Below are 25403 nucleotides of genomic sequence, written 5' to 3'. Positions count from 1 at the left end.
TGCTCAAACACTAGAGTCTCCTCCATCTCCGTTCGATTTGGTGGTGGATGACCAGCAACCCACCCTCATCGACGATGATGTGACGCAGTTGCCGTCAGGGCATCCAGTTGACCGGCGCATTGTGCGGGAGGAGGAGATGAGACAGGAGTTGGAAGAGGAAGTGGTGGATGATGAGGACACTGACCCGACCTGGACAGGGGGGATGTCAAGCGGGGAAAGTAGTGTGGATGTTGAGGCAGGTGCAGCACCAAAAAGGGTAGCTAGAGGCAGAGGCAGAGGTCAGCAGCTTAGGCGAAGCCAGGCCACACCCGGAATCTCCCAAGATGTTCCAGTTCGTACCCAGCCCCGAAAAACTCCCACCTCGAGGGCACGTTTCTCGAAGGTGTGGAGTTTTTTCAAGGAATGCGCCGAGGACAGATATAGTGTTGTCTGCACAATTTGCCTCTCGAAATTGATTAGGGGCTCTGAGAAGAGCAACCTGTCCACCACTTCAATGCGCCGTCATTTGGAATCCAAGCACTGGAATCAGTGGCAGGCAGCAACGGCAGGACAAAGGCCGACTGCCGTTCACGCCACTGCCACTGCCTCTGCCTCTGCCTCTGCCACTGCCACTGCTGACTGTGCTGGCGATGCACTCCAGAGGACGAGCCAGGACACCACTTCATCTGCCTCCGCCACTTTGTTGACTTCTACCTCATCCTCCCCTGGTCCTGTCTTATCTCCTTCTCCTGCACCATCAAAGGCACCATCAGGCGTTTCTTTACAACAACCCACCATCTCTCAGACATTGGAGCGGCGGCAGAAATACACTGCTAACCACCCACACGCGCAAGCCTTGAACGCCAACATCGCTAAACTGCTGGCCCAGGAGATGTTGGCGTTCCGGCTTGTTGAAACTCCCGCCTTCCTGGACCTGATGGCAACTGCGGCACCTCGCTATGCCGTCCCTAGCCGTCACTACTTCTCCCGGTGTGCCGTCCCCGCCTTGCACCAGCACGTGTCACTCAACATCAGGCGGGCCCTTAGTTCCGCGCTTTGCACAAAGGTCCACTTGACCACCGACGCGTGGACAAGTGCATGCGGACAGGGACGCTACATTTCACTGACGGCACACTGGGTGAATGTAGTTGAGGCTGGGACTGCTTCCCAAACTGGCCCGGTGTACCTCGTCTCCCCGCCTAACATTCCTGGCAGGGACACGAGAAGAACACCCCCCTCCTCCTCCTCCTCTACCGCCTCCTCCTCCGCCACCGCCTCCTCCTCCGCCACCGCCTCCTCCTCCGCTGTTAGATTGACCCCAGCTACGAGTTGGAAACGTTGCAGCACTGGCGTTGGTAGACGTCAGCAGGCTGTGCTGAAGCTGATCAGCTTGGGGGACAGACAGCACACTGCCTCCGAGGTGAGGGATGCCCTCCTCGATGAGACGGCAATATGGTTTGAGCCGCTGCACCTGGGCCCAGGCATGGTCGTTTGTGATAACGGCCGGAACCTGGTAGCAGCTCTGGAGCTTGCCGGACTCCAACATGTTCCATGCCTGGCCCACGTCTTCAACCTAGTGGTGCAACGTTTCCTAAAGAGCTACCCCAATGTTCCAGAGCTACTGGTGAAAGTGCGGCGCATGTGCGCCCACTTTCGCAAGTCGACAGTAGCCGCTGCTAGCTTAAAATCTCTCCAGCAACGCCTGCATGTGCCACAACACCGGCTTTTGTGCGACGTCCCCACACGCTGGAACTCAACGTTTCAGATGTTGAATAGAGTGGTTGAGCAGCAGAGACCTTTGATGGAATACCAGCTACAAAACCCTAGGGTGCCACAAAGTCAGCTGCCTCAGTTTCACATCCATGAGTGGCCATGGATGAGAGACCTTTGTGACATCCTACGGGTCTTTGAGGAGTCCACAAGGAGGGTGAGCTCTGAGGATGCGATGGTGAGCCTTACAATCCCGCTCTTGTGTGTTCTGAGAGAATCCCTGATTGACATCAGGGATAACTCAGATCACACAGAGGAGTTAGGGATAGCATCCGATCCGTCACAGCTGGAGAGTAGGTCCACACATCTGTCCGCTTCACTGCGTTTAATGGAGGAGGAGGAGGAGGAGGAGGAGGAAGAAGAGTTGTCCGATGATGTGATGGTGATACAGGAGGCTTCCGGGCAACTTCGAATCGTCCCATTGTTGCAGCGCGGATGGGTAGACATGGAGGATGAGGAGGAAATGGAGATTGAACTTTCCGGTGGGGCCAGAGGAGTCATGCCAACTAACACTGTGGCAGACATGGCTGAGTTCATGTTGGGGTGCTTTACAACCGACAAGCGTATTGTCAAAATCATGGAGGACAACCAGTACTGGATCTTTGCTATCCTTGACCCCCGGTATAAAAACAACATCTCGTCTTTTATTCCGGTAGAGGGGAGGGCCAATCGCATCAATGCTTGCCACAGGCAATTGGTGCAGAATATGATGGAGATGTTTCCAGCATGTGACGTTGGCGGCAGGGAGGGCAGTTCCTCCAGTAGGCAACCAAGTTCTCACCGGTCCACACAAACGAGGGGCACACTGTCTAAGGTCTGGGACACCTTGATGGCACCCCCTCGCCAAAGTGCCGCCACGGAGGGTCCTAGTGTCACCAGGCGTGAGAAGTATAGGCGCATGTTGCGGGAATACCTTTCCGACCACAGCCCTGTCCTCTCCGACCCCTCTGCGCCCTACACGTATTGGGTGTCGAAGTTGGACCTGTGGCTTGAACTTGCCCTATATGCCTTGGAGGTGCTGTCCTGTCCTGCCGCCAGCGTCCTATCTGAGAGGGTGTTCAGTGCAGCCGGTGGCATCATCACTGACAAGCGCACCCGTCTGTCAGCTGAGAGTGCCGACCGGCTCACTTTGATAAAAATGAACCACCACTGGGTAGAGCCGTCATTTTTGTGCCCACCTGTGTAAAGCACCCCAACATGAAACTCCATGTCTGTACTCAACCTCTCCAATTCCTCCGCATCCTCATACTCATCCACCATAAGCGTTGCACAATTCTGCTAATACTAGGCTCCCTCCACCCTGATTTCCCCCAACTCTGCTGGTTAGAGGCTCCCTCCACCCTGATTTCCACCAACTCTGCTGGTTAGAGGCTCCCTCCACCATGAATTTGCCCAAACTGGGCTGTTTAGAGGCTCCCTCCACCATGAATTGGTCCAAACTGGGGTGGTTAGAGGCTCCCTCCACCATGAATTGGTCCAAACTGGGGTGGTTAGAGGCTCCCTCCACCATTAATTGGTCCAAACTGGGCTGGTTAGAGGCTCCCTCCACAATTAATTGGTCCAAACTGGGCTAATTAGAGGCTCCCTCCACCATGAATTGGTCCAAACTGGGTTTTTTAGAGGCTCCCTCCACCATTAATTGGTCCAAACTGGGCTGGTTAGAGGCTCCCTCCACAATTAATTGGTCCAAACTGGGCTAATTAGAGGCTCCCTCCACCATGAATTGGTCCAAACTGGGTTTTTTAGAGGCTCCCTCCACCATGAATTTGCCCAAACTGGGCTGTTTAGAGGCTCCCTCCACCATGAATTGGTCCAAACTGGGCTGGTTAGAGGCTCCCTCCACCATGAATTTCCCAAAACTTGGCTGTTTAGAGGCTCCCTCCACCATGAATTTGCCCAAACTGGGCTGTTTAGAGGCTCCCTCCACCATTAATTGGTCCAAACTGGGCTGGTTAGAGGCTCCCTCCACCATGAATTTGCCCAAACTGGGGTGGTTAGAGGCTCCCTCCACCATTAATTGGTCCAAACTGGGCTGGTTAGAGGCTCCCTCCACCATGAATTTCCCAAAACTTGGCTGTTTAGAGGCTCCCTCCACCATTAATTGGTCCAAACTGGGCTGGTTAGAGGCTCCCTCCACCATGAATTTGCCCAAACTGGGCTGTTTAGAGGCTCCCTCCACCATTAATTGGTCCAAACTGGGCTGGTTAGAGGCTCCCTCCACCATGAATTTGCCCAAACTGGGCTGTTTAGAGGCTCCCTCCACCATGAATTGGTCCAAACTGGGGTGGTTAGAGGCTCCCTCCACCATGAATTGGTCCAAACTGGGGTGGTTAGAGGCTCCCTCCACCATTAATTGGTCCAAACTGGGCTGGTTAGAGGCTCCCTCCACAATTAATTGGTCCAAACTGGGCTAATTAGAGGCTCCCTCCACCATGAATTGGTCCAAACTGGGTTTTTTAGAGGCTCCCTCCACCATTAATTGGTCCAAACTGGGCTGGTTAGAGGCTCCCTCCACAATTAATTGGTCCAAACTGGGCTAATTAGAGGCTCCCTCCACCATGAATTGGTCCAAACTGGGTTTTTTAGAGGCTCCCTCCACCATGAATTTGCCCAAACTGGGCTGTTTAGAGGCTCCCTCCACCATGAATTGGTCCAAACTGGGCTGGTTAGAGGCTCCCTCCACCATGAATTTCCCAAAACTTGGCTGTTTAGAGGCTCCCTCCACCATTAATTGGTCCAAACTGGGCTGGTTAGAGGCTCCCTCCACCATTAATTGGTCCAAACTGGGCTGGTTAGAGGCTCCCTCCACCATTAATTGGTCCAAACTGGGCTGGTTAGAGGCTCCCTCCACCATGAATTTCCCAAAACTTGGCTGTTTAGAGGCTCCCTCCACCATTAATTGGTCCAAACTGGGCTGGTTAGAGGCTCCCTCCACCATGAATTTGCCCAAACTGGGCTGTTTAGAGGCTCCCTCCACCATGAATTTGCCCAAACTGGGCTGTTTAGAGGCTCCCTCCACCATGAATTGGTCCAAACTGGGCTGGTTAGAGGCTCCCTCCACCATGAATTTCCCAAAACTTGGCTGTTTAGAGGCTCCCTCCACCATTAATTGGTCCAAACTGGGCTGGTTAGAGGCTCCCTCCACCATGAATTTGCCCAAACTGGGGTGGTTAGAGGCTCCCTCCACCATTAATTGGTCCAAACTGGGCTGGTTAGAGGCTCCCTCCACAATTAATTGGTCCAAACTGGGCTAATTAGAGGCTCCCTCCACCATGAATTGGTCCAAACTGGGTTTTTTAGAGGCTCCCTCCACCATGAATTTCCCAAAACTTGGCTGTTTAGAGGCTCCCTCCACCATGAATTGGTCCAAACTGGGCTGGTTAGAGGCTCCCTCCACCATGAATTTCCCAAAACTTGGCTGTTTAGAGGCTCCCTCCACCATTAATTGGTCCAAACTGGGCTGGTTAGAGGCTCCCTCCACCATGAATTTGCCCAAACTGGGCTGTTTAGAGGCTCCCTCCACCATGAATTGGTCCAAACTGGGCTGGTTAGAGGCTCCCTCCACCATGAATTTCCCAAAACTTGGCTGTTTAGAGGCTCCCTCCACCATTAATTGGTCCAAACTGGGCTGGTTAGAGGCTCCCTCCACCATGAATTGGTCCAAACTGGGGTGGTTAGAGGCTCCCTCCACCATTAATTGGTCCAAACTGGGCTGGTTAGAGGCTCCCTCCACAATTAATTGGTCCAAACTGGGCTAATTAGAGGCTCCCTCCACCATGAATTGGTCCAAACTGGGTTTTTTAGAGGCTCCCTCCACCATGAATTTGCCCAAACTGGGCTGTTTAGAGGCTCCCTCCACCATGAATTGGTCCAAACTGGGCTGGTTAGAGGCTCCCTCCACCATGAATTTCCCAAAACTTGGCTGTTTAGAGGCTCCCTCCACCATTAATTGGTCCAAACTGGGCTGGTTAGAGGCTCCCTCCACCATTAATTGGTCCAAACTGGGCTGGTTAGAGGCTCCCTCCACCATGAATTTGCCCAAACTGGGCTGGTTAGAGGCTCCCTCCACCATGAATTTCCCAAAACTTGGCTGTTTAGAGGCTCCCTCCACCATTAATTGGTCCAAACTGGGCTGGTTAGAGGCTCCCTCCACCATGAATTTGCCCAAACTGGGGTGGTTAGAGGCTCCCTCCACCATTAATTGGTCCAAACTGGGCTGGTTAGAGGCTCCCTCCACAATTAATTGGTCCAAACTGGGCTAATTAGAGGCTCCCTCCACCATGAATTGGTCCAAACTGGGTTTTTTAGAGGCTCCCTCCACCATGAATTTGCCCAAACTGGGCTGTTTAGAGGCTCCCTCCACCATGAATTGGTCCAAACTGGGCTGGTTAGAGGCTCCCTCCACCATGAATTTCCCAAAACTTGGCTGTTTAGAGGCTCCCTCCACCATTAATTGGTCCAAACTGGGCTGGTTAGAGGCTCCCTCCACCATTAATTGGTCCAAACTGGGCTGGTTAGAGGCTCCCTCCACCATTAATTGGTCCAAACTGGGCTGGTTAGAGGCTCCCTCCACCATTAATTGGTCCAAACTGGGCTGTTTAGAGGCTCCCTCCACCATTAATTGGTCCAAACTGGGCTGGTTAGAGGCTCCCTCCACCATGAATTTGCCCAAACTGGGCTGTTTAGAGGCTCCCTCCACCATGAATTGGTCCAAACTGGGCTGGTTAGAGGCTCCCTCCACCATGAATTTCCCAAAACTTGGCTGTTTAGAGGCTCCCTCCACCATTAATTGGTCCAAACTGGGCTGGTTAGAGGCTCCCTCCACCATGAATTGGTCCAAACTGGGGTTTTTAGAGGCTCCCTCCACCATGAATTGGTCCAAACTGGGGTTTTTAGAGTCTCCCTCCACCATGAATTGGTCCAAACTGGGGTTTTTAGAGTCTCCCTCCACCATGAATTGGTCCAAACTGGGGTTTTTAGAGGCTCCCTCCACCATGAATTTGCCCAAACTCTGCTGGTTAGAGGCTCAATCCACCCTGATTTTCAAAACAAATGTTGGTGCCAACCTCAACTTACTACAAGGGCCAAATTCACTGCTGGTGACAAGCTCTCCTCACTGCAAGTGCCAAATACACATGTTTCAAGGTGTTTTCCTACTGTCAGAGAGGTGGTATTGAGTGTGTAAAGTGTTTAGTTGTTAGGCTGTGATGTTGGGGTAATAGAGGGTCTTTGGTGTGTTAGATGCCCCCAGACATGCTTCCCCTGCTGTCCCAGTGTCATTCCAGAGGTGTTGGCATCATTTCCTGGGGTGTCATAGTGGACTTGGTGACCCTCCAGACACGGATTTGGGTTTCCCCCTTAACGAGTATCTGTTCCCCATAGACTATAATGGGGTTCGAAACCCGTTCGAACACACGAACATTGAGCGGCTGTTCGAATCGAATTTCGAACCTCGAACATTTTAGTGTTCGCTCATCTCTATTCCGATGCTCAAACAGCAGGAACTTGCCTGGTCACCTATAGAAATGGTGTGATAGAGAGATGAGCGAACCAGATAGCAATAAGCCAGATTTGTTCCAAATTTTGTTGTGGATCGCTGGCTCTCGGAACGAAATTCAGGGCCACTGAGTGGTTGCTCTATGCAGCCTGCAATACAAATGCTGATATTTTGGAATGCATTACGCTGCAAATGCTGTTTTTCTCTAGTTCCTCCCCATTCTGAATTCCCTTTTCCCGTCCTCCCAGTACATCGTATGGAATATTAAACGGTACCATTATAAAGTATCACGTGTTCCGCAAACATTAAGCCCTCATAGGGCTCTGTGAATGGAAAATTTCAAAAGTTATGGGTTTTGGAAGTCAAAAAATGCCTACAGTGGGAAGGGGTTAATTATTTATATTACAAATTTATATGGTTATGTTCATAGGGGGAATCCCTAGACAGGGTTAAGGGGATATCGTCACTCCTTAGGGAGAGACCACCATTTAGAAGCCTCTCACCTCTGCCACGTTAGTCTTCTCTGCGCCGTGCTGAAGAGATCCAATCAGATCGAAACAGCTGTCCTCGGCTGAGAGACTGTACTTGGTAAAATCCCACATCATTGCATTGCAGCAAAGGCCTCTGGGAAGGTCGGGCATGATGTTAAAGGGAGCGCCCTCTATTGGGCTGCGTGACTGAGGCACTGTCTTCCTAATTACATCATGGAAGACAGATTTGCATATCGTCATTCAACGCCCTCTATTGGACTGCATGACTGAGGCACTGTCTTCCTAATTACATCATGGAAGACAGATTTGCATATTCTTCCCATGTTCCCTTGCACAGTGGAGCGCAAAATGGCTTAATAAGACTCCACACACCTATATGGTGGTCTCTCCCTAAGGAGTGACGATATCCCCTTAACCCACTAATGTGTAGTAATAGTGTTCACCACTATTACCAGTGGTACCAAACACTGTGCAAAGAATAGTAACAAAAAGTGGGAAACAATGTCCAAATCATAGGTCCATATAATAGTGCAATATAGGCCTAAATAAAAGCACCAAGAAATGTCAAATCACTAGTGTGGTAATACCAAATTGTGCCTCATAATGCAAAACCTGCTATCCAATTAATAATACTCGCATAGTACTACCAAACAGTGCCCAAGTAATAATACTCTCATAGTACTAACAAACAGTACCCAATTAATAATAATCACATACTACTACCAAGCAGTGCCCACTTAATAATACTTGCATAGTACTACCAGTGTCCAATTAATAATACTCACATAGTACTACCAAACAGTGCCCAATTAATAATACATAGTACTACCAAACAGTGTCCCATTAATAATGCATACTACCAAACAGTGCCCAATTAATAATACTCACATACTACTACCAGTGTCCAATTAATAATACATAGTACTACCAAACAGTGTCCCATTAATAATACTCACATACTACTACAAAACAGTGTCCGATTAATAATTCTTAATAATTCTCACATACTACTACCAGTGTACAATTAATAATATTCACATACTAATACCAAACAGTGCCCAAATAATAATACTTGCATAGTACTACCAAACAGTGCCTAATTAATAATACACATAGTACTACCAAACAATGTCAAATAATCACATAGCACTACCAAACAGTACCCAAATAATAATACTCACATAGTACCATCAAAAAGTGTCCAATTAATAATACTCACATACTACTACCATACAGCGCCAGCAAATAGTATCTCCAAATGGTAGTGCCCATATAATATTATCATATAGGGTTCAACTGTTTCTTGGTTGCACAAAAAGTCGTACCAAACCATGTCCAAATAACAGTGCCGCATAGTGTGGGGTGATCGTGCTTCCCCTATGGCAGATTTGGTGCATCATATCCTACACAGTTATTCCGTGTGCAGCCATTTTTGTATTGCATGTGGCAGCCGCTTTATATGTCGTAACCCAGTTGTCAGACACTCTCCCCTATGACAACATCATCCATTTCTATCAATTTACCGACCTGGTAATATCATTTATTAAGAAGGTGGCTGCCAGTATTTGGGTGTCACCCAACTTTCCTACCCCTTGACTATCAAATCCTACCTAGTAATTTGTCATTTTCTTACTTTGCACCCTGACAACCCTATGGAGGCGATAATGGTGACCCTTTTGGTTGTCAGACAGGTCTTCCAGGTAGTCGGTGGTTATAATTTGTAACTCTCTCGTAGTTGTAAGTTCCGGAGGGGGGATCAGTAGGATTGATAACATGCCCCATGGGTAAAGGATCGTCTTGTGATGGATCGCCTCTATTTCCTGTCTATGCCAGTAGGTAATTAGTATAAATATTAATTGCCGGTCTGGTTGTTTACAGGCATGTGAGAGGCATGGTGTGACAGCCGGCTGTCATAAGTAAGTGCGCCCTGCCTCTGTGGAGATTTATAGAATCCTCTTGTAATGAGGATGGAGCTGTCTACGGAGCGAGCGCGATAGACCTGAATAGAGTGAGTCATCAATATACCTCGTCCTTGTCCTGCAGCTGTTCTGCGGAGCTGACGCGTCCCATTCCTGCAGAAATCAACACGAAAGGGGGAAAAAAAAAAAGTCTGCAAAACCTGAGAGTATAAATCATCCTCAGCGCTCTGCAGATATCAACTCATATTAAGAAAACCATATATCACCTTCCCCTATTAAAATGCATTTCCCTTAAAGGGTTCTCCGCTTTAGACTTGTGTATTGCCACTTGGAAGAAGGGTTCCCTGAACTAAGAAAGATCAAAGAGTCGTCCTACTGGGATCTCCAGGGATCAGCTGTAATTTGAAGATAAACTTGGTAGTAAGTGATTAGTTTCCCTACAGCACTCCAGCAGGACAAATGAAGAATTACACCTTGTCTGGATTTTCGGTGTAATGCTGGACAGGATGGGTCCTCCACTCTTGTAACTGGTCTCCACTCTGGCCTAGAGATCCTGAAAGGAGAGGTGAATTATGGGATTGGATTTAGGGCAAACTTGGGGGAACCCATGCAAAAGACTCGCCTCAGCAGTCACTGAGGGACCCTTGATGTCACCCACATACATCAACACTTCCTTAACCTCAACCACTGAGGTCACACATTGGTGGTCCCTGTTTTTTTTCCCCCTTTAATCCTGTACAACCCCTTTAACTCAAATTCTCCCAGGGAGTTTTCTAAACTAGGCTCCATTTTTAATGCATAACATGAGAGTTTTCGCTGAAAACAATGGACGTCCATGTCTTTCTAATCTCAAAGAGCGTCCTTCCATTCCAGTTGGAAATTACTTTTAGGCCTCGTAGACACCGGGTAGGTACCGTAAGTTGATCAATAAGGGGTAAGCAATAAACAATACGGATTATATTCAGGGTCTAGGGTAAACTACTTTCATCAGCAACTTTTATGGACGTTGTAATGACACCATTAGTGGTTGCCATTTCTGAAAATCCAATAACCATTAGAAATTTTTGGTGGTCATTTTTGGTGGTTGATGTCTCTTTCTCCTTTGTTTTAGGTTCACCACAGTGTACACTATGACGGATGGTGACTACGATTATCTGATTAAGCTCCTGGCTCTTGGAGATTCCGGTGTTGGGAAGACCACGTTCCTATATAGATATACAGACAACAAGTTCAACCCCAAATTTATCACCACAGTTGGAATAGACTTTCGGGAAAAGAGAGTGGTAAGTGACTACGTCGTGACTTCCCCATGAACACGTACATGCGCTGTATCTAGTGTGGGATTAAGAAAGAGTCTTCCAGACTCTTCCATCCAAGACCACCCATTATATTTCTGACCCAAGTAGATGTTTGGATATCCCCCGTACTGTTCAAAGTTACTCTTATTGAATGTCCCTGGTGATCTGAGGTGGCTTAGGCATTGATGCTGAATATTTCTCGGATGGGGGGGGGGACCGGCTTAATATGTATTACTCTTTCTGACTGAGGGTAATTAATGGGTTAAGACATTTTATCCTTGGTGTTGATCTAGAGTATTTAAGGGGTTACTTCCTTACATATCTGGTGGTCTCCTGGTTTAAAATGGCTACTTGTAGTATCCCTGGTGGTCTAGAGTAGTAATGGGGTTATTGATGACATTCCTGGTGGTCTAGAGTGGTAATGGGGTTATTGATGACATTCCTGGTGGTCTAGAGTGGTAATGGGGTTATTGATGACATTCCTGGTGGTCTAGAGTGGTAATGGGGTTATTGATGACATTCCTGGTGGTCTAGAGTGGTAATGGGGTTATTGATGACATTCCTGGTGGTCTTGGGAGGTAAAGGGGTTATTGGCAAGAAGTCTGGAGTGATGGAGAGGTTATCCTTTACATCACTAGAGATTTAGGGTGATAACGGGGATATTAGTAAGAAGTGGATAGTGAAGAGGTTATCCATAACATCCTTGGCCATCTAGGGTAGTAAATGTGTTATTGGAAAGAGGTTTGTAGTGGTGAACAAATTATTCCTAATATTCCTGGTGATCTATTGTATTAAATGGGTTATTTGAGAGAAGTCTGGAGGGAAGAAGAGGGTATTAGTAATATCCTTGGTAATCTAGGGTTATAAAGTGGATGTTGCCAAGACGTCTAGAGAGGTGAGGGTATCCATACCATTCCTGGTGATGGAGGATGGTAAAGGGATTATTGGGAAGACATCTGGAGTGGTGAAGAGGTCACTAACATCCCTGGTGAACTAGGGTGGTAAAGCGGTTATTGGCAGGAGTGGTGTGGCTCTGGAGCAGTGATCAGGCGATCTATAACATTCCTGCTGATCTAGGGTGGTAAGGAGGTTATTGGCAGGAGTGGTGTGGCTCTGGAGCAGTGATGAGGTTATCTATAACATTCCTGCTGATCTAGGGTGCTAAGGAGTTTGTTGACAAGATGTCTGGAGTGGTGAAGAAATTATCCATAGCATCCCTGGTGATCTAGGGTTGTAAAGGGATTATTGTCAAGAAGCCTGGAGTGGTGAAGAAGGTGTTCAGGACCATAACATCCTTGGTTATCTATGGTGGTAAAAAGGTTATTGGGAAGAAGTTTGGAGTGGAGAAGAGGATGTCCCTAACATATAGGGTGCTAAAAGGGTTATTGGTAAATCAATGCTGGTCTAGGGTAGTATAGGGGTTATTAATAACACTGCTGATGGTCTAGGCTGGTGAAATAGAATCCCTGGTGGTCTTGGCCACTCTTATATGCTTTAAAGTGTTTTTTGTTTATAAGCAACCCATATCACCTATCCACAATATACAGTATATATGATCTATCCACTACATCTATGTCGCCAGGGATCTGACCTTTGGGACCCCCACCAGTCATTGTGATTGGGAGTTCCTGAGTTCTCTTGTGATAGAAGCTTCAGTGTGTAATTGTGGCCACTGCTTTATTCACTTCTGTGAGAGTCGAGGACAGCGCTCCCTCTGTCCGTACACTGAATAACCCCATTCAGTAGGACAAAGTCTTTTGGAGACCATCTCAAGAACACGCCAATTCTTAATTTCCGCAACACACATTTCATATCTGTGTGAACAAGACTTTCATTTTACTTTGACATGTTTGTATAGGTCAGACTTGTAATGTTAGTTTTTTTTTGTATTTGTGTGATCTGCAGATTTACAACAATGTGGGCCCAGGCGGCACACAGGGCAAGTCCTTCAAGGTGCATTTACAGCTGTGGGACACAGCCGGACAGGAGAGGTAAGATATCTTGCACACATACACTCCATAACACCACCTTTGCTGGTGACCTGTTATATCTCCTGATACACTCCATAGTAGGTGATGATGTCATACGTGATGATTTGTTGTAACTAGCAGAGCTGTATGAGCCAGTTCGTAATAATCTGGGTTTCTTTCGATTTTTCCAAAAATTTTGAGTTCGGCTGAACACAACATTTTTGAAGTTGATCACCCACAAATTGTTATTGTACTCTGGGAACTCTGCAGAAGCCAGCGTATAATGAGTAGGAGCCCAGGGAAGGTGCATACAAAATAAACACAGATACTCCTCCCTCCTCAAACCCCCTGGACAACCTCGGGACACCCAGCGTTCCATCATGGTAGTCTTCTGTCCTCCGGGAAGACATCACTGGTCCCATGGGAGCATGAGCCCAGTGATAAAGACTGGACTCCTGTAAACAAGTCCAAAAACCTAGGAGAGGTGCGGGACAATGAGTATAACTGATTATTATTAGAGATGAGCGAGTAGTATTCGATCAAATACTACGGTATTCGAAATATTCATACTTGATCGAATACTACTAGCTGTTCGCAGTAAATATTCGATTCAGAACCAGCGTTGATTGGCCGAATGCTATACAGTGTATAGCATTCGGCAAATCAACGCTGGTTCTGCAGCAGGATCGTCCTTGCTAGGAGCAGTCAGCTGCCTTGTAACAGCAAGCTGCCAGCTCTCCCGACTAGCAAAGATGAGCCTGCGGCAAATCAACACTGGTTCTACCAGAGGTTCGTCTGTGAGACGGCGGAGTCTAAGTTTTGACCACAATGGAGACTGCTGTGATCCGACCTTAGACTCCGCCTCCTCACAGACGAGCCTCCGGCAGAACCAGTGTTGATTGGCCGAATGCTGTACACTGGCCAATCAACGCTGGTCTATGAGAAACAGTAAGCTCGCTCGTAACAGCAAGCTTCCAGCTCTCCCGACTAGCAAGGACGAGCCTGCTGCAGAACCAGCGTTGATTTGCCGCAGGCTCGTCCTTGCTAGTCAGGTGAGCTGGCAGCTTGCAGTTACGAGGGAGCTTACTTTTTGTCAGCGCAACTGCAAGCGCTGTGCTGTTAAAGCGCACAGACCCCATAGATCATAATGGGGTCCGTGCGCTTTAACTGCACAGTGCTCCTCCTAAACACTCTCCTCCTGCTCCTCGTGGACTTGGTGACTTTCCTTTAGTGGAATAGTGGTTTCCCCTGAAACGAGCATTTTTTCCCATAGACTATAATAGGATTCAATATTTGATCGAGTAGTGGAATATTGAGGCTCTGCTCGCAACGAATATCGAATCTCGAATATTTCACTGTTCGCTCATCTCTAGTTATTATTCTTCACTACCTCACTCTGCTTTTGACAGTGTTACTTATGGCCAATTGGTGAGGGTGCCATATGTCAGACCCCCACTGATCTGATATTGATGACTTGTCCTAAGGATAGGTCATAAACATCTTTAACCTGAAAGAATCCCTTTAACTCACCCACATTCCAATGATAATAAGTTTATTTTTTCTGTCCCAGTCTATACAACAAAGCTGACAGGAGAACTACAGAAAGCAGAAAGAAAGAAACATCAGCTTATTGTCTCCTCTAGTGTCCAATGTGAAACAAACAATAGAGATACCAAAATGGTCACATTCTAATGATGACATGACTCTGCTTATTCTGTCCAAGTTTATACAGCAAAGCTAACAGTTGAGCTACACAAATCAGGAAATGTGAGCTTATTGTGTCTGTCCTGGTGGGCAGTATTTCTGTAACATGCGCTATTTGATCTTACCAGGTTTCGGAGCCTCACCACAGCCTTCTTCAGAGATGCCATGGGTTTCCTCTTAATGTTTGATCTCACCAGTCAACAGAGTTTCCTGAACGTCCGGAATTGGATGAGTAAGTGTAAAATATTCACATCCGCCATGAGGACCTACCTGCTCATGGCCTGAATTGTCCTTCATCCAGATCATCATGTCCATGAACATTTTGATACACCAGTACTGATCTCAAACATATCACAGCTGTAGGTTTGCTACAATTGCATCCAGTCTGGACTGTGAGATACATAGTGTGTACTCCAAGTTGATTCTTTGTACCTGCACTGATACATTGGAAATGAAGGCCAGAACCTGGAGACAGTGACCAGTCCATGATTTTCCCATTTTCTGTAATGGTGAGGGTTTGGCTAAATTTTTAACAATAATTTTTTTTCTTTTTCCATTTCAGGTCAGCTACAAGCAAACGCTTACTGTGAGAACCCAGATATTGTATTAATTGGTAACAAAGCCGACCTGTCCGATCAGAGAGAGGTCAACGAGAGGCAAGCAAAGGAACTTGCCGATAAGTATGGGTGAGTAATCTGCCATTGTATCCTTGGTAGGCAGTAATAAGCTGAATCATTTTTAAATTCTGGGTATCCACAGCCACCAGTAGGGGGAGCTTAGAAGCATACCGTATACAGTGTAACCATTGAGTTCACTGTATAAACAGTATGCTGTAAGCTCCTGAGCTGCCTCTGGTGCTGGCTGCAGAGCTGACCACAACCAAAGGCCCACAGCGCTCGTGGGTTCTTCTCAACCTCCAGGGCCCCCTTGAAGAAATTGCAATTTTCCATTTTTGCATTTAAATTTTTTTTAATCCTCTTCCAAGAAAAGTAGTTTTTTTTTTCAACACCATCATAGCTGTATTGGGGCTTGATTTTTGCCGGACAAATTGTATTTCTTAATGGCATCATTTAACCGCTTCCGGACCGCCCATAGACTATATACGTCCGGGAAGTGGTTGCCTAGTTCTGACAGGACGTACCTGTACGTCCAAGTCAGAACACAGCAGCTGCACGGAGATCGTGTAGCTGCTTTCACTAGGAGCCGGCTGTAACTTCAGCCGGAGCTCCCAGAGAGATGGCAGGGAAGGTTTATTACCTCCTCTGCTATCTCAATCGCTGTGTATACAACGCTCAATGAGCGCTGTATACACGGCTATGGACGCTGCCATAAATCAGCTGCCCTCTGACCCGGCAGACACGTGATCTGCCGGGAGCAGTGTCCTGCCAGAGCTGCTGGGTCCTACAGGACCCCAGATCAGCTCTGTATACTGTGTATACAGTGTGCAGGAGTCTGTATTTCTCCTGTAACTGAGGTTAAATGTACCAGCCTCAGTTATAGGAGAAATCAGCCTCAAGTACAAAAAAAAAAAGTGATCAGATGTCCCCAAAGGTCTCTTATCACCTTATGGGGACACAATCTGGGAAAAAAATAAAATAAAAATATAATAAAAAAGTTTAAAAAAAAATGTAAATAAAATAATAATAAATAATAAATAAATAATACGCTAATAAAACGCTGTTATTAAAGGTTATAGCCCCACCCCCGACGACACCATACAAAATAAAAATTACCATAATGGAGAGGAAAAACTATATTATAAAGTTTTTCAGTGACACTTTGTGTTATTAAATAAAAAAAAATTATAAATTGAAAACCAGACACAATTTCCCTCCTATTTTGTTTATATTTTCCTGGATATAAAAAAAATTAAAACACATTTGAAAATAAAAATAACAACATAAAAATAAAGCCCTATGTGTCCTCGAAAAAAGACGCATAAATTATTTGACTAAGACATACGAGAAAAATTTTACAGACCTCAAACCGCACATACATAATAAACCTAAAATGTGTCTGGTCCTGGAGCACAAATTGGCCCGGTACTGAAGTGGTTAATATTCTGTTCGAATTTTTTTTTTAGAATGGGGTGGAATTAGAAAAAAAGCAGGATTTTCTTACGATTTTGTTTTTATGGCATTCACTGTGCTATAGTAATGACATGTTAACTTTGTCATATGGGTCAGTACGGTCATAACATTGCCAAATCTAGATAGCCTTTGTTATGTTCCAAAAAATTTTCTGTGTCGCCATGTTTTGACTTTTTTTTTAATATCCATGTATGTAGCTTTATAAGGGCTCATTTTTTGCAGGACAAGCTGTAGTTTTTATTGATGACATTTTTGGAAATTTTATATTTTAATCGCTTTTTATAAAAAAAATTTGAAGGTGAAGAAATAAAAAAAAAAAAAAAAAAAAAAAAACAAAACAGGGACTTGGGCTGTCTGATTTTTTTTTTTTTTCCCTGGGCGTTTTGGGATGCAACGATACCTAATATGTTTATCTTTGTTCATTTTTATATTTAAACTAGGTGATGTGAATTTTTATATTTATGTCTTTGTTCCATGTTGAAATAATTAAAATTTTTTTTTTTTTTAAACCCTTACTCCATAGGGGGCGTCAACAAATAACTAAATTGATTTTACCATAGACTGCAAAAGTACAGTATAACAATCTATGGGAAAATCTCTGTTACTATTGAGCCCTGTCAAAGGCAGGGCTCAATCATAATATATCAGTGGCAGGTCTGCGAGGACATGGCAGCTGAACATCCCTCGAAATCTTGCTACAGGAGTGACGTTTTCTAGAAAGAGAAGTAACCACTCAGATGCCATGGTCGGGGTAATGAGGGGGTAATGGTTGGAGATTGGAGTTGTCTGTAAAACAGTAGTGACTTGGCGGCTATGTACAGCGGATGTTGTGAAGGGCATTTATGAGATTATTTGGGGTGATTTTTTTTTTTTTTTTATAGCAAACAGCGCCGCTCATGTTCATGGTGGTGTCTGGTAGTGCAGCTTATTAATTTATTTAGTACACATTACCTTAATAAACACAACCTATATTCTTTCTCTCCTCCCAGTATCCCATACTTTGAAACAAGCGCAGCAAACGGACAGAACGTGGAAAAATCAGTAGACATTCTTCTGGACTTGATAATGAAACGCATGGAACAATGTGTGGACAAGACCCAAGTACCAGAAGCGGTTAATGGCGGAAACTCTGGAAAACTAGATGAAGCAAAAGCAGGAGGAAGGAAGTGTGCCTGTTAAGAAAACCATATCTGGACTGTGAGAAACCTCTATGGCTAACGTGAAATGGCTGACGAACCACCACAACGCCCCCTAGTGGTCAGCATCCACTCTACAGCCATTCGTAGCTCCATGCCATTAACACAATCTTCAAAGAAAAAATGAACCCCACCCCCCCCTCACCGTCGACCCCCCCCCTCACCCCTACCTTTCATTGTTGCGGTATTCGCCATAATCTCTTGTGAAGAAAGTGTTAATCTTATATATTTATATGCATTCTAAAAGATACAAAAAAATATGTTTCTTACGGGAAAAAAAAAATGGTGACTGTGGTAAAACTGGGGTATTTTACTTTGGTGTAGATTTTTCAGTTGGATTGGGTATGCAAGCAAGCAAGCACGGCAATCTATTACGCAACGTGGGCTGTCCTCCTTGTGCTCCTCCCACTTCAGGAATTCTCCCCCTGTTGTTTATCTCCGGACGACAAGAGGTTCTAGCTGTCTACCAAACCTTTGTGAATGATTCCGACGTATCTTCTCGTCTCATGTTCTTGCTTGGTGTGTATGTGTCGCTATCGATAAATCAAATCGTGTGTCCCGACCAGGGACCACTTTGGGCCTGTTTGTCAATGTGGGGAATGGCCGGCATAGATGTGCTACAAGATTTCATGTATATTTGGTTACTCTATATAATAGTCCTTGGTTCTCGTAAGTCAGACCTCCTGGTAGTCTCAGCCGTGGAACGAACTAGCTCCTTAAAGGGGTGGTGCTTATCTGAGTGTGGGCGGGGCTTTGATATCATATATGGTCATATCAGAGGTGCCTAATAATATATACTGGTTTTAGCTTCTTAATTTAAGACAAAAAGTTGTCCTTTTTATTTTTCAAAATGGCCGCCATTCCGGTTCTCATCCTCTACTTATACTGTGATCCATCCCCCACTGTGCCAGGATTGCTGCGCATTTTCTGTTCAGCAAATGGAGTGTCGTCATGGCGGCCATATTGGTTTTAGACCTTTCCCTAACTGCCGAGTCTATGGAATTATAACTACGACCGGAATTTTTATATTAAAGCCATTCTAGGGTCATTTTTCTAAAAAAGTAAGAAATCAGATTCCTTCTTATTAGTCCTCATAATGGTTTAGAGCACTGGGCAAAGGCGTAAATTCTTACGACAAAAGGTTTATACGCTGAGCACTAGCACAAAATTTTTTCTTTTGTTTTTTTACTATGAAATGGGGGCTTTAATATAGATCTTCTCAAAGACATCCTTCAACCTCCTTACAGGTTTTCCCGAGCTGTGCCCAGGCTTGGAGAAGTACCTTATAGTTTAAGGTACGATTTTCTGTGCATCATCTTAGACTTATAGGAGGTTAAAAAAGTTGTCTCGTGCCAAGTCTTCTCATGGACATTATAGAGGGAACTCACCCACTTGAAGAGTCGCAAACAAAAAGTGTTACTGGTGACCTAGCCCGTCCTTGTATTACACAGTTGGCCATTTAGTTTGGATGAACAGCATGTAATACCACATCTCTCCTGTAGTGGCCACTGCAGGGAAACTGTAAGGCTGGCTGGTTACTGATCACTGCCGATCACTGGAGATTTCCGAGGCTAGAACCTTGATGATCAGCGGATTGCATATATATAGTATATATATATATATATATATATATATATATATGTCTGATTGTCACTGAACGATACTAAGGAAAACACTTGAAAAATTAGGATGATTTTTTTTTTTTTTTTTTTTATACAAACCAAATATATCACAATAGCCTAAAAGAAAAAAAGTACCAGTATCCCGTGACACCGAATTGTATTCCGTCCCTCGTCTGCTATCAGTTTTTAGTCCTAATTTTTTTTTCTAATGGAAAGCTTTAATACCAAATGAATGGAGATTGGAAAAAAAAAAACATTTCATAAAATGCTGAATATAGAAAATGTTCCCAGAAAATCAAGGTCAGTGGAATACAACGGGCTTCTGATATTGTGGAGATGTAAAGTACTTATTTTTGTGCCAATATACAATATGAATGTCATAAAGAGATTTATTCAGATCTTGGCGTCCGTCACTTCTTTATTTCCCTCCTGCAGATATGTGAAGGAGTCTCTGTTCACATCCGGGATCGGCGATATAATGGATGATGTCCTTTCCTATACCTTCTGTTGCCACCATTCTCGATATGGTGTACCGCCATACCATATCCATATCGTGCCACACGTCATATGTTGGCATATATAAGGGTCTCTATTATAAAACAGTATAGTATTGCCAAAATCTGCAAAAATAGAGTGTAGAAGTCGCACATACAATACAGTAAATACCGCCATACAGTGCTTAAATAATACAAACATACAGTACATTGTATCCGATTGTAATGTTCCAGACTGTGCTCCGCTAGTTCATCAGAACGATTGCTGACATCCTGACTAGCAGCGGTAATGATACTCACCGTTACTCACAGAAGCTGATCCGAAAACTTCCCAAGTCGAGCGATCGTTTCTTGTGTTTGCTATTACTTTATATTATTTACGCATCTTATTAATCAAGACTTAAGAACCTTCAATTGCTGAGACCCCAAAGTAATCCAACCAAATTAGGAGGAGAAATGTTGTTTTAATGAATATATAATGGCGGACTAATTACGCATTAATAAACGCAGCCTGGCAAGCATTCAGTGCCGGCTTCCATCTGATTCATTAGTGTCTATTTTATCTCATGTATGTACCCGGCGTCTATGATCAGAGGATCGAACAAATCTGCTACAACTTATTCATGTGGCTTTGATGTATTAAATATTCAGAAAAGTTTCCCCCCTCAGTTCCTAAGAATGAAACTACTTTAAAACTGCTATCCATGTACAAGAACATTCTGCACTAATACTGTGTCTATGTGCAAATATATATCTGATATATGTACAAGAATATAACTACTATAATACTACCTCCTATGTACAAGAATATAACTACTATAATACTGCTCCTATGTACAAGAATATAACTACTATAATACTGTATCCTATGTACAAGAATATAACTACTATAATACTGCTCCTATGTACAAGAATATAACTACTATAATACTATCTCCTATGTACAAGAATATAACTACTATAATACTGCTCCTATGTACAAGAATATAACTACTATAATACTGCTCCTATGTACAGGAATATAACTACTATAATACTACTCCTATGTACAAGAATATAACTACTATAATACTATCTCCTATGTACAAGAATATAACTACTATAATACTGCTCCTATGTACAAGAATATAACTACTATAATACTGCTCCTATGTACAAGAATATAACTACTATAATACTGCTCCTATGTACAAGAATATAACTACTATAATACTACTCCTATGTACAAGAATATAACTACTATAATACTACTCCTATGTACAAGAATATAACTACTATATTACTTCTCCTATGTACAAGAATATAACTACTATAATACTACTCCTATGTACAAGAATATAACTACTGTAATACTGCTCCTATGTACAAGAATATAACTACTATAATACTACTCCTATGTACAAGAATATAACTACTATAATACTACTCCTATGTACAAGAATATAACTACTATATTACTTCTCCTATGTACAAGAATATAACTACTATAATACTACTCCTATGTACAAGAATATAACTACTGTAATACTGCTCCTATGTACAAGAATATAACTACTATAATACTACTCCTATGTACAAGAATATAACTACTATAATACTGCTCCTATGTACAAGAATATAACTACTATAATACTTCTATGTACAAGAATATAACTACTATAATACTACCTCCTATGTACAAGAATATAACTACTATAATACTTCTATGTACAAGAATATAACTACTATAATACTACCTCCTATGTACAAGAATATAACTACTATAATACTTCTCCTATGTACAAGAATATAACTACTATAATACTTCTCCTATGTACAAGAATATAACTACTATAATACTACCTCCTATGTACAAGAATATAACTACTATAATACTACCTCCTATGTACAACAATATAACTACTATAATACTTCTATGTACAAGAATATAACTACTATAATACTTCTATGTACAAGAATATAACTACTATAATACTTCTCCTATGTACAAGAATATAACTACTATAATACTACCTCCTATGTACAAGAATATAACTACTATAATACTACTCCTATGTACAAGAATATAACTACTATAATACTGCTCCTATGTACAAGAATATAACTACTATAATACTTCTCCTATGTACAAGAATATAACTACTACAATACTGCTCCTATGTACAAGAATATAACTACTATAATACTGCTACTATGTACAAGAATATAACTACTATAATACTGCTCCTATGTACAAGAATATAACTGCTATAATACTACCTCCTATGTACAAGAATGTAACTACTATAATACTGCTCCTATGTACAAAAATATAACTACTATAATACTGCCCCCTATGTACAAGAATATAACTACTATAATACTGTATCCTATGTACAAGAATATAACTACTATAATACTGCTCCTATGTACAAAAATATAACTACTATAATACTACTCCTATGTACAAGAATATAACTACTATAATACTGTATCCTATGTACAAGAATATAACTACTATAATACTGTATCCTATGTACAAGAATATAACTACTATAATACTGCTCCTATGTACAAAAATATAACTACTATAATACTACCTCCTATGTACAAGAATATAACTACTATAATACTGTATCCTATGTACAAGAATATAACTACTATAATACTGCTCCTATGTACAAAAATATAACTACTATAATACTACTCCTATGTACAAGAATATAACTACTATAATACTGTATCCTATGTACAAGAATATAACTACTATAATACTGTATCCTATGTACAAGAATATAACTACTATAATACTGCTCCTATGTACAAAAATATAACTACTATAATACTACCTCCTATGTACAAGAATATAACTACTATAATACTGCTCCTATGTACAAGAATATAACTACTATAATACTGCCCCCTATGTACAAGAATATAACTACTATAATACTGCTCCTATGTACAAGAATATAACTACTATAATACTACTCCTAAGTAGATACATACATATCTAGTTTCTAGCCCAATATGTAAGTGTTTCTAGAATATATTATGTTCCTTTTTCCGTATAGATTGGTGCGCTATATTTTCGGTTATATAGAGACTTCAGCAGACATTTATCTAGGAAGCGGCTGGAGAATAATTGACTCTTAATAACCAGCTTGGGCGACACATCAGCAATTTAGGAGGATTGTGAAGTGACAATGACAGTGAGGGGTTTATTTGTCGCTTCCAGCTTTATGAAGAAAATTATTTACTTTGGGAAGATTAAACCAGTAATCACACATAATACAATAAGGCTGCTCGCTTTGTGGCAGGGCACGTAAATTTACTGTACGGTAGCACACACAGCACTCGGAGGTTACTCACCCAGCAAATATTTGTGGGAATCAGCATTTATTATCTGCGGCTCCTAGTGATGGTATACAGCCCTGCTGGGACCTGCGGAGCTACAGTATTACAGCTTCATTGACAGCTCCAAAATTCTGTGACCATAACATTTTACTATATATATTTATTAAGGGAGGATCAAACTGCGACAACTTGTCAATGTAGGTTTGCGGTATTAAATGTTCTAGAAAATTTACTTTTCAGACCCCTGAGTATAATAATCGGAGCCCAGGGGAAGTGAGGGAACATAATAAACACTGTTACTCACCTCTCCCGGGTCCGATGTTAATCCTTAATAATGGGATGTGAATGGTAATATCCCAGACGTCACGTGGTCTGGGATATTACTGTGTAGGCCCGAAGCCTGTGCTAGCAGTACCATATAGGCCCAAAGCCTGTGCTAGTAGTAGTAACCTGTTACTACTACCACTGGCTTTGGGCCTATATGGTAATAACTCAGACCAGGTGACATCTGGGACATTACCATATAGGCCCAAAGCCTGCTAGGATTAACATCAGATCCCGGAGAGGTAAGTAACACTGTTTATTATGTTCCCTCACCTCCCCTGGGGCTCCGATTATTATACTCGGGGGTCTGAAAAGACCCCTGAGTATAATAATAGTTCTTGGGTGGGCAACTGTGGTGCATAATAGAGCTTGAAGGGTCCACTGTGGCCCCTGCAACCTCTATTATGCCCCACAGTCTATTGTGTCACTGTGGAGCACATTAGAGGCTGCAGGGGCCGCTGTGGGATATACAATATATGTATATAGAGACGGGAAATGTGGGAAGACGTCTCCTGTGAGTATTACTGCACAACATATTACTGCATTGTATTTATTGTAATGTTACCGCTTTTCTGTAAGGGTTTTGTTGTAAGAGTCCAATGATAAATTATTGTATATTTTTCATCTACAGATTTACACAATACACACAACAAACAAAAGCCAAAAAATATTTTATTGCATAAATTAAATACCGTATATACATAATACAACGTAAAGCAGAGCGGGGTCATTGTTATTCTTCTAGTCCATACTGTTCAAGCAAAGAACTACAAAATAGCTGACGACCTGGGGGTCTCCGGCCCAGTAATAGCCGTCCACTGATCCAGAATCTCCTGGCAACTTTACTACACTGTATAGTATGCAGGGATTGTACCTGTAGTACCAATGGTGGCCAGTAGATGGCAAACAGAGCCAATCCGGAATAGAAAAAAAGCCATAAATAATGTTTCGGAGCCAGCTTACTAACATGGCACAATGAACTTTAAAGGGAATGTGTCATCAGAAAACGACTTGTTGTCAATATGAAGTTTTCGTTTTGATTATATTTAAAAAAAAAATTACAATTTTTTTGTTTTTCATTTTCCATGTCACTATCTACATTAATAAACAAAAACAGAAATCCTGCAAATTAAACACTGACCGCTGATCCTCACTATAAGCTGATACTGCCTGTAAATGAGGTGACTGCTGCAAAGAAAATCCCCGCAGAATTGTCAAGTGTCAGACTATTAATAGGTTTAGTAGCCAGAGTGAAAATTTCAGGATATTTTTAAATATTGATAGTGACATGGAACATGTAACTTGGTGACGTTCCATTAGAGAGGGTTTTTGTAGCTGCGAGCTAGATTCGTTGCTGCCCTCAACCTGTATTATTAACCATTTATTCTATCTCTATATAGGACATAACTCAGGATGAAGGTATATGGACAGGGGACAGACCAGGAGGCCACCCGGCTACACTGACACCAGGCTTACCCCCGTTTCTTATATCCATAGTAATCAGATTCTTGTACAATTCCAATTCCATGGAGAATCCGTTTATGTGTTAATGTACAATACCCAACCCTATTATAGCGCTGCGGCTGACTGTATATAATCTGCACATGAAATGTTCCACTAGAAAAGTCAGCAAAGTTGCTACCAACTTATATTGACAATGAAATGCCCATCAGGCCTAAGCGAGAGGTTGTACCATATAAAACACTTCCAATA

General features: G+C 43.2%; 1 protein-coding gene across 3 annotated transcripts in view; it reads left to right on the top strand.

Moving 5' to 3' along the window:
• Positions 1-17902, top strand: part of RAB27B (RAB27B, member RAS oncogene family) — a 159418-nt gene extending 141516 nt beyond the window's left edge. For all 3 annotated transcript variants that reach the window (XM_075268784.1, XM_075268766.1, XM_075268775.1), the window contains 5 exons: positions 10768-10939; positions 12860-12945; positions 14757-14860; positions 15191-15314; positions 17708-17902. In XM_075268784.1, coding sequence (XP_075124885.1) covers positions 10787-10939; positions 12860-12945; positions 14757-14860; positions 15191-15314; positions 17708-17897 — 657 coding nt within the window. In that variant the 5' untranslated portion in view covers positions 10768-10786 and the 3' untranslated portion in view covers positions 17898-17902. The remainder of the gene's footprint in view (positions 1-10767; positions 10940-12859; positions 12946-14756; positions 14861-15190; positions 15315-17707) is intronic.
• Positions 17903-25403: the final 7501 nt, after the last annotated feature.

This window comes from Leptodactylus fuscus, chromosome 1 (assembly GCF_031893055.1).
Source record: "Leptodactylus fuscus isolate aLepFus1 chromosome 1, aLepFus1.hap2, whole genome shotgun sequence".
NCBI classification, from domain to species: domain Eukaryota; kingdom Metazoa; phylum Chordata; class Amphibia; order Anura; family Leptodactylidae; genus Leptodactylus; species Leptodactylus fuscus.
Note: the sequence above shows the minus strand (reverse complement) of the source record. Positions and strands in the feature narration are given on the sequence as shown.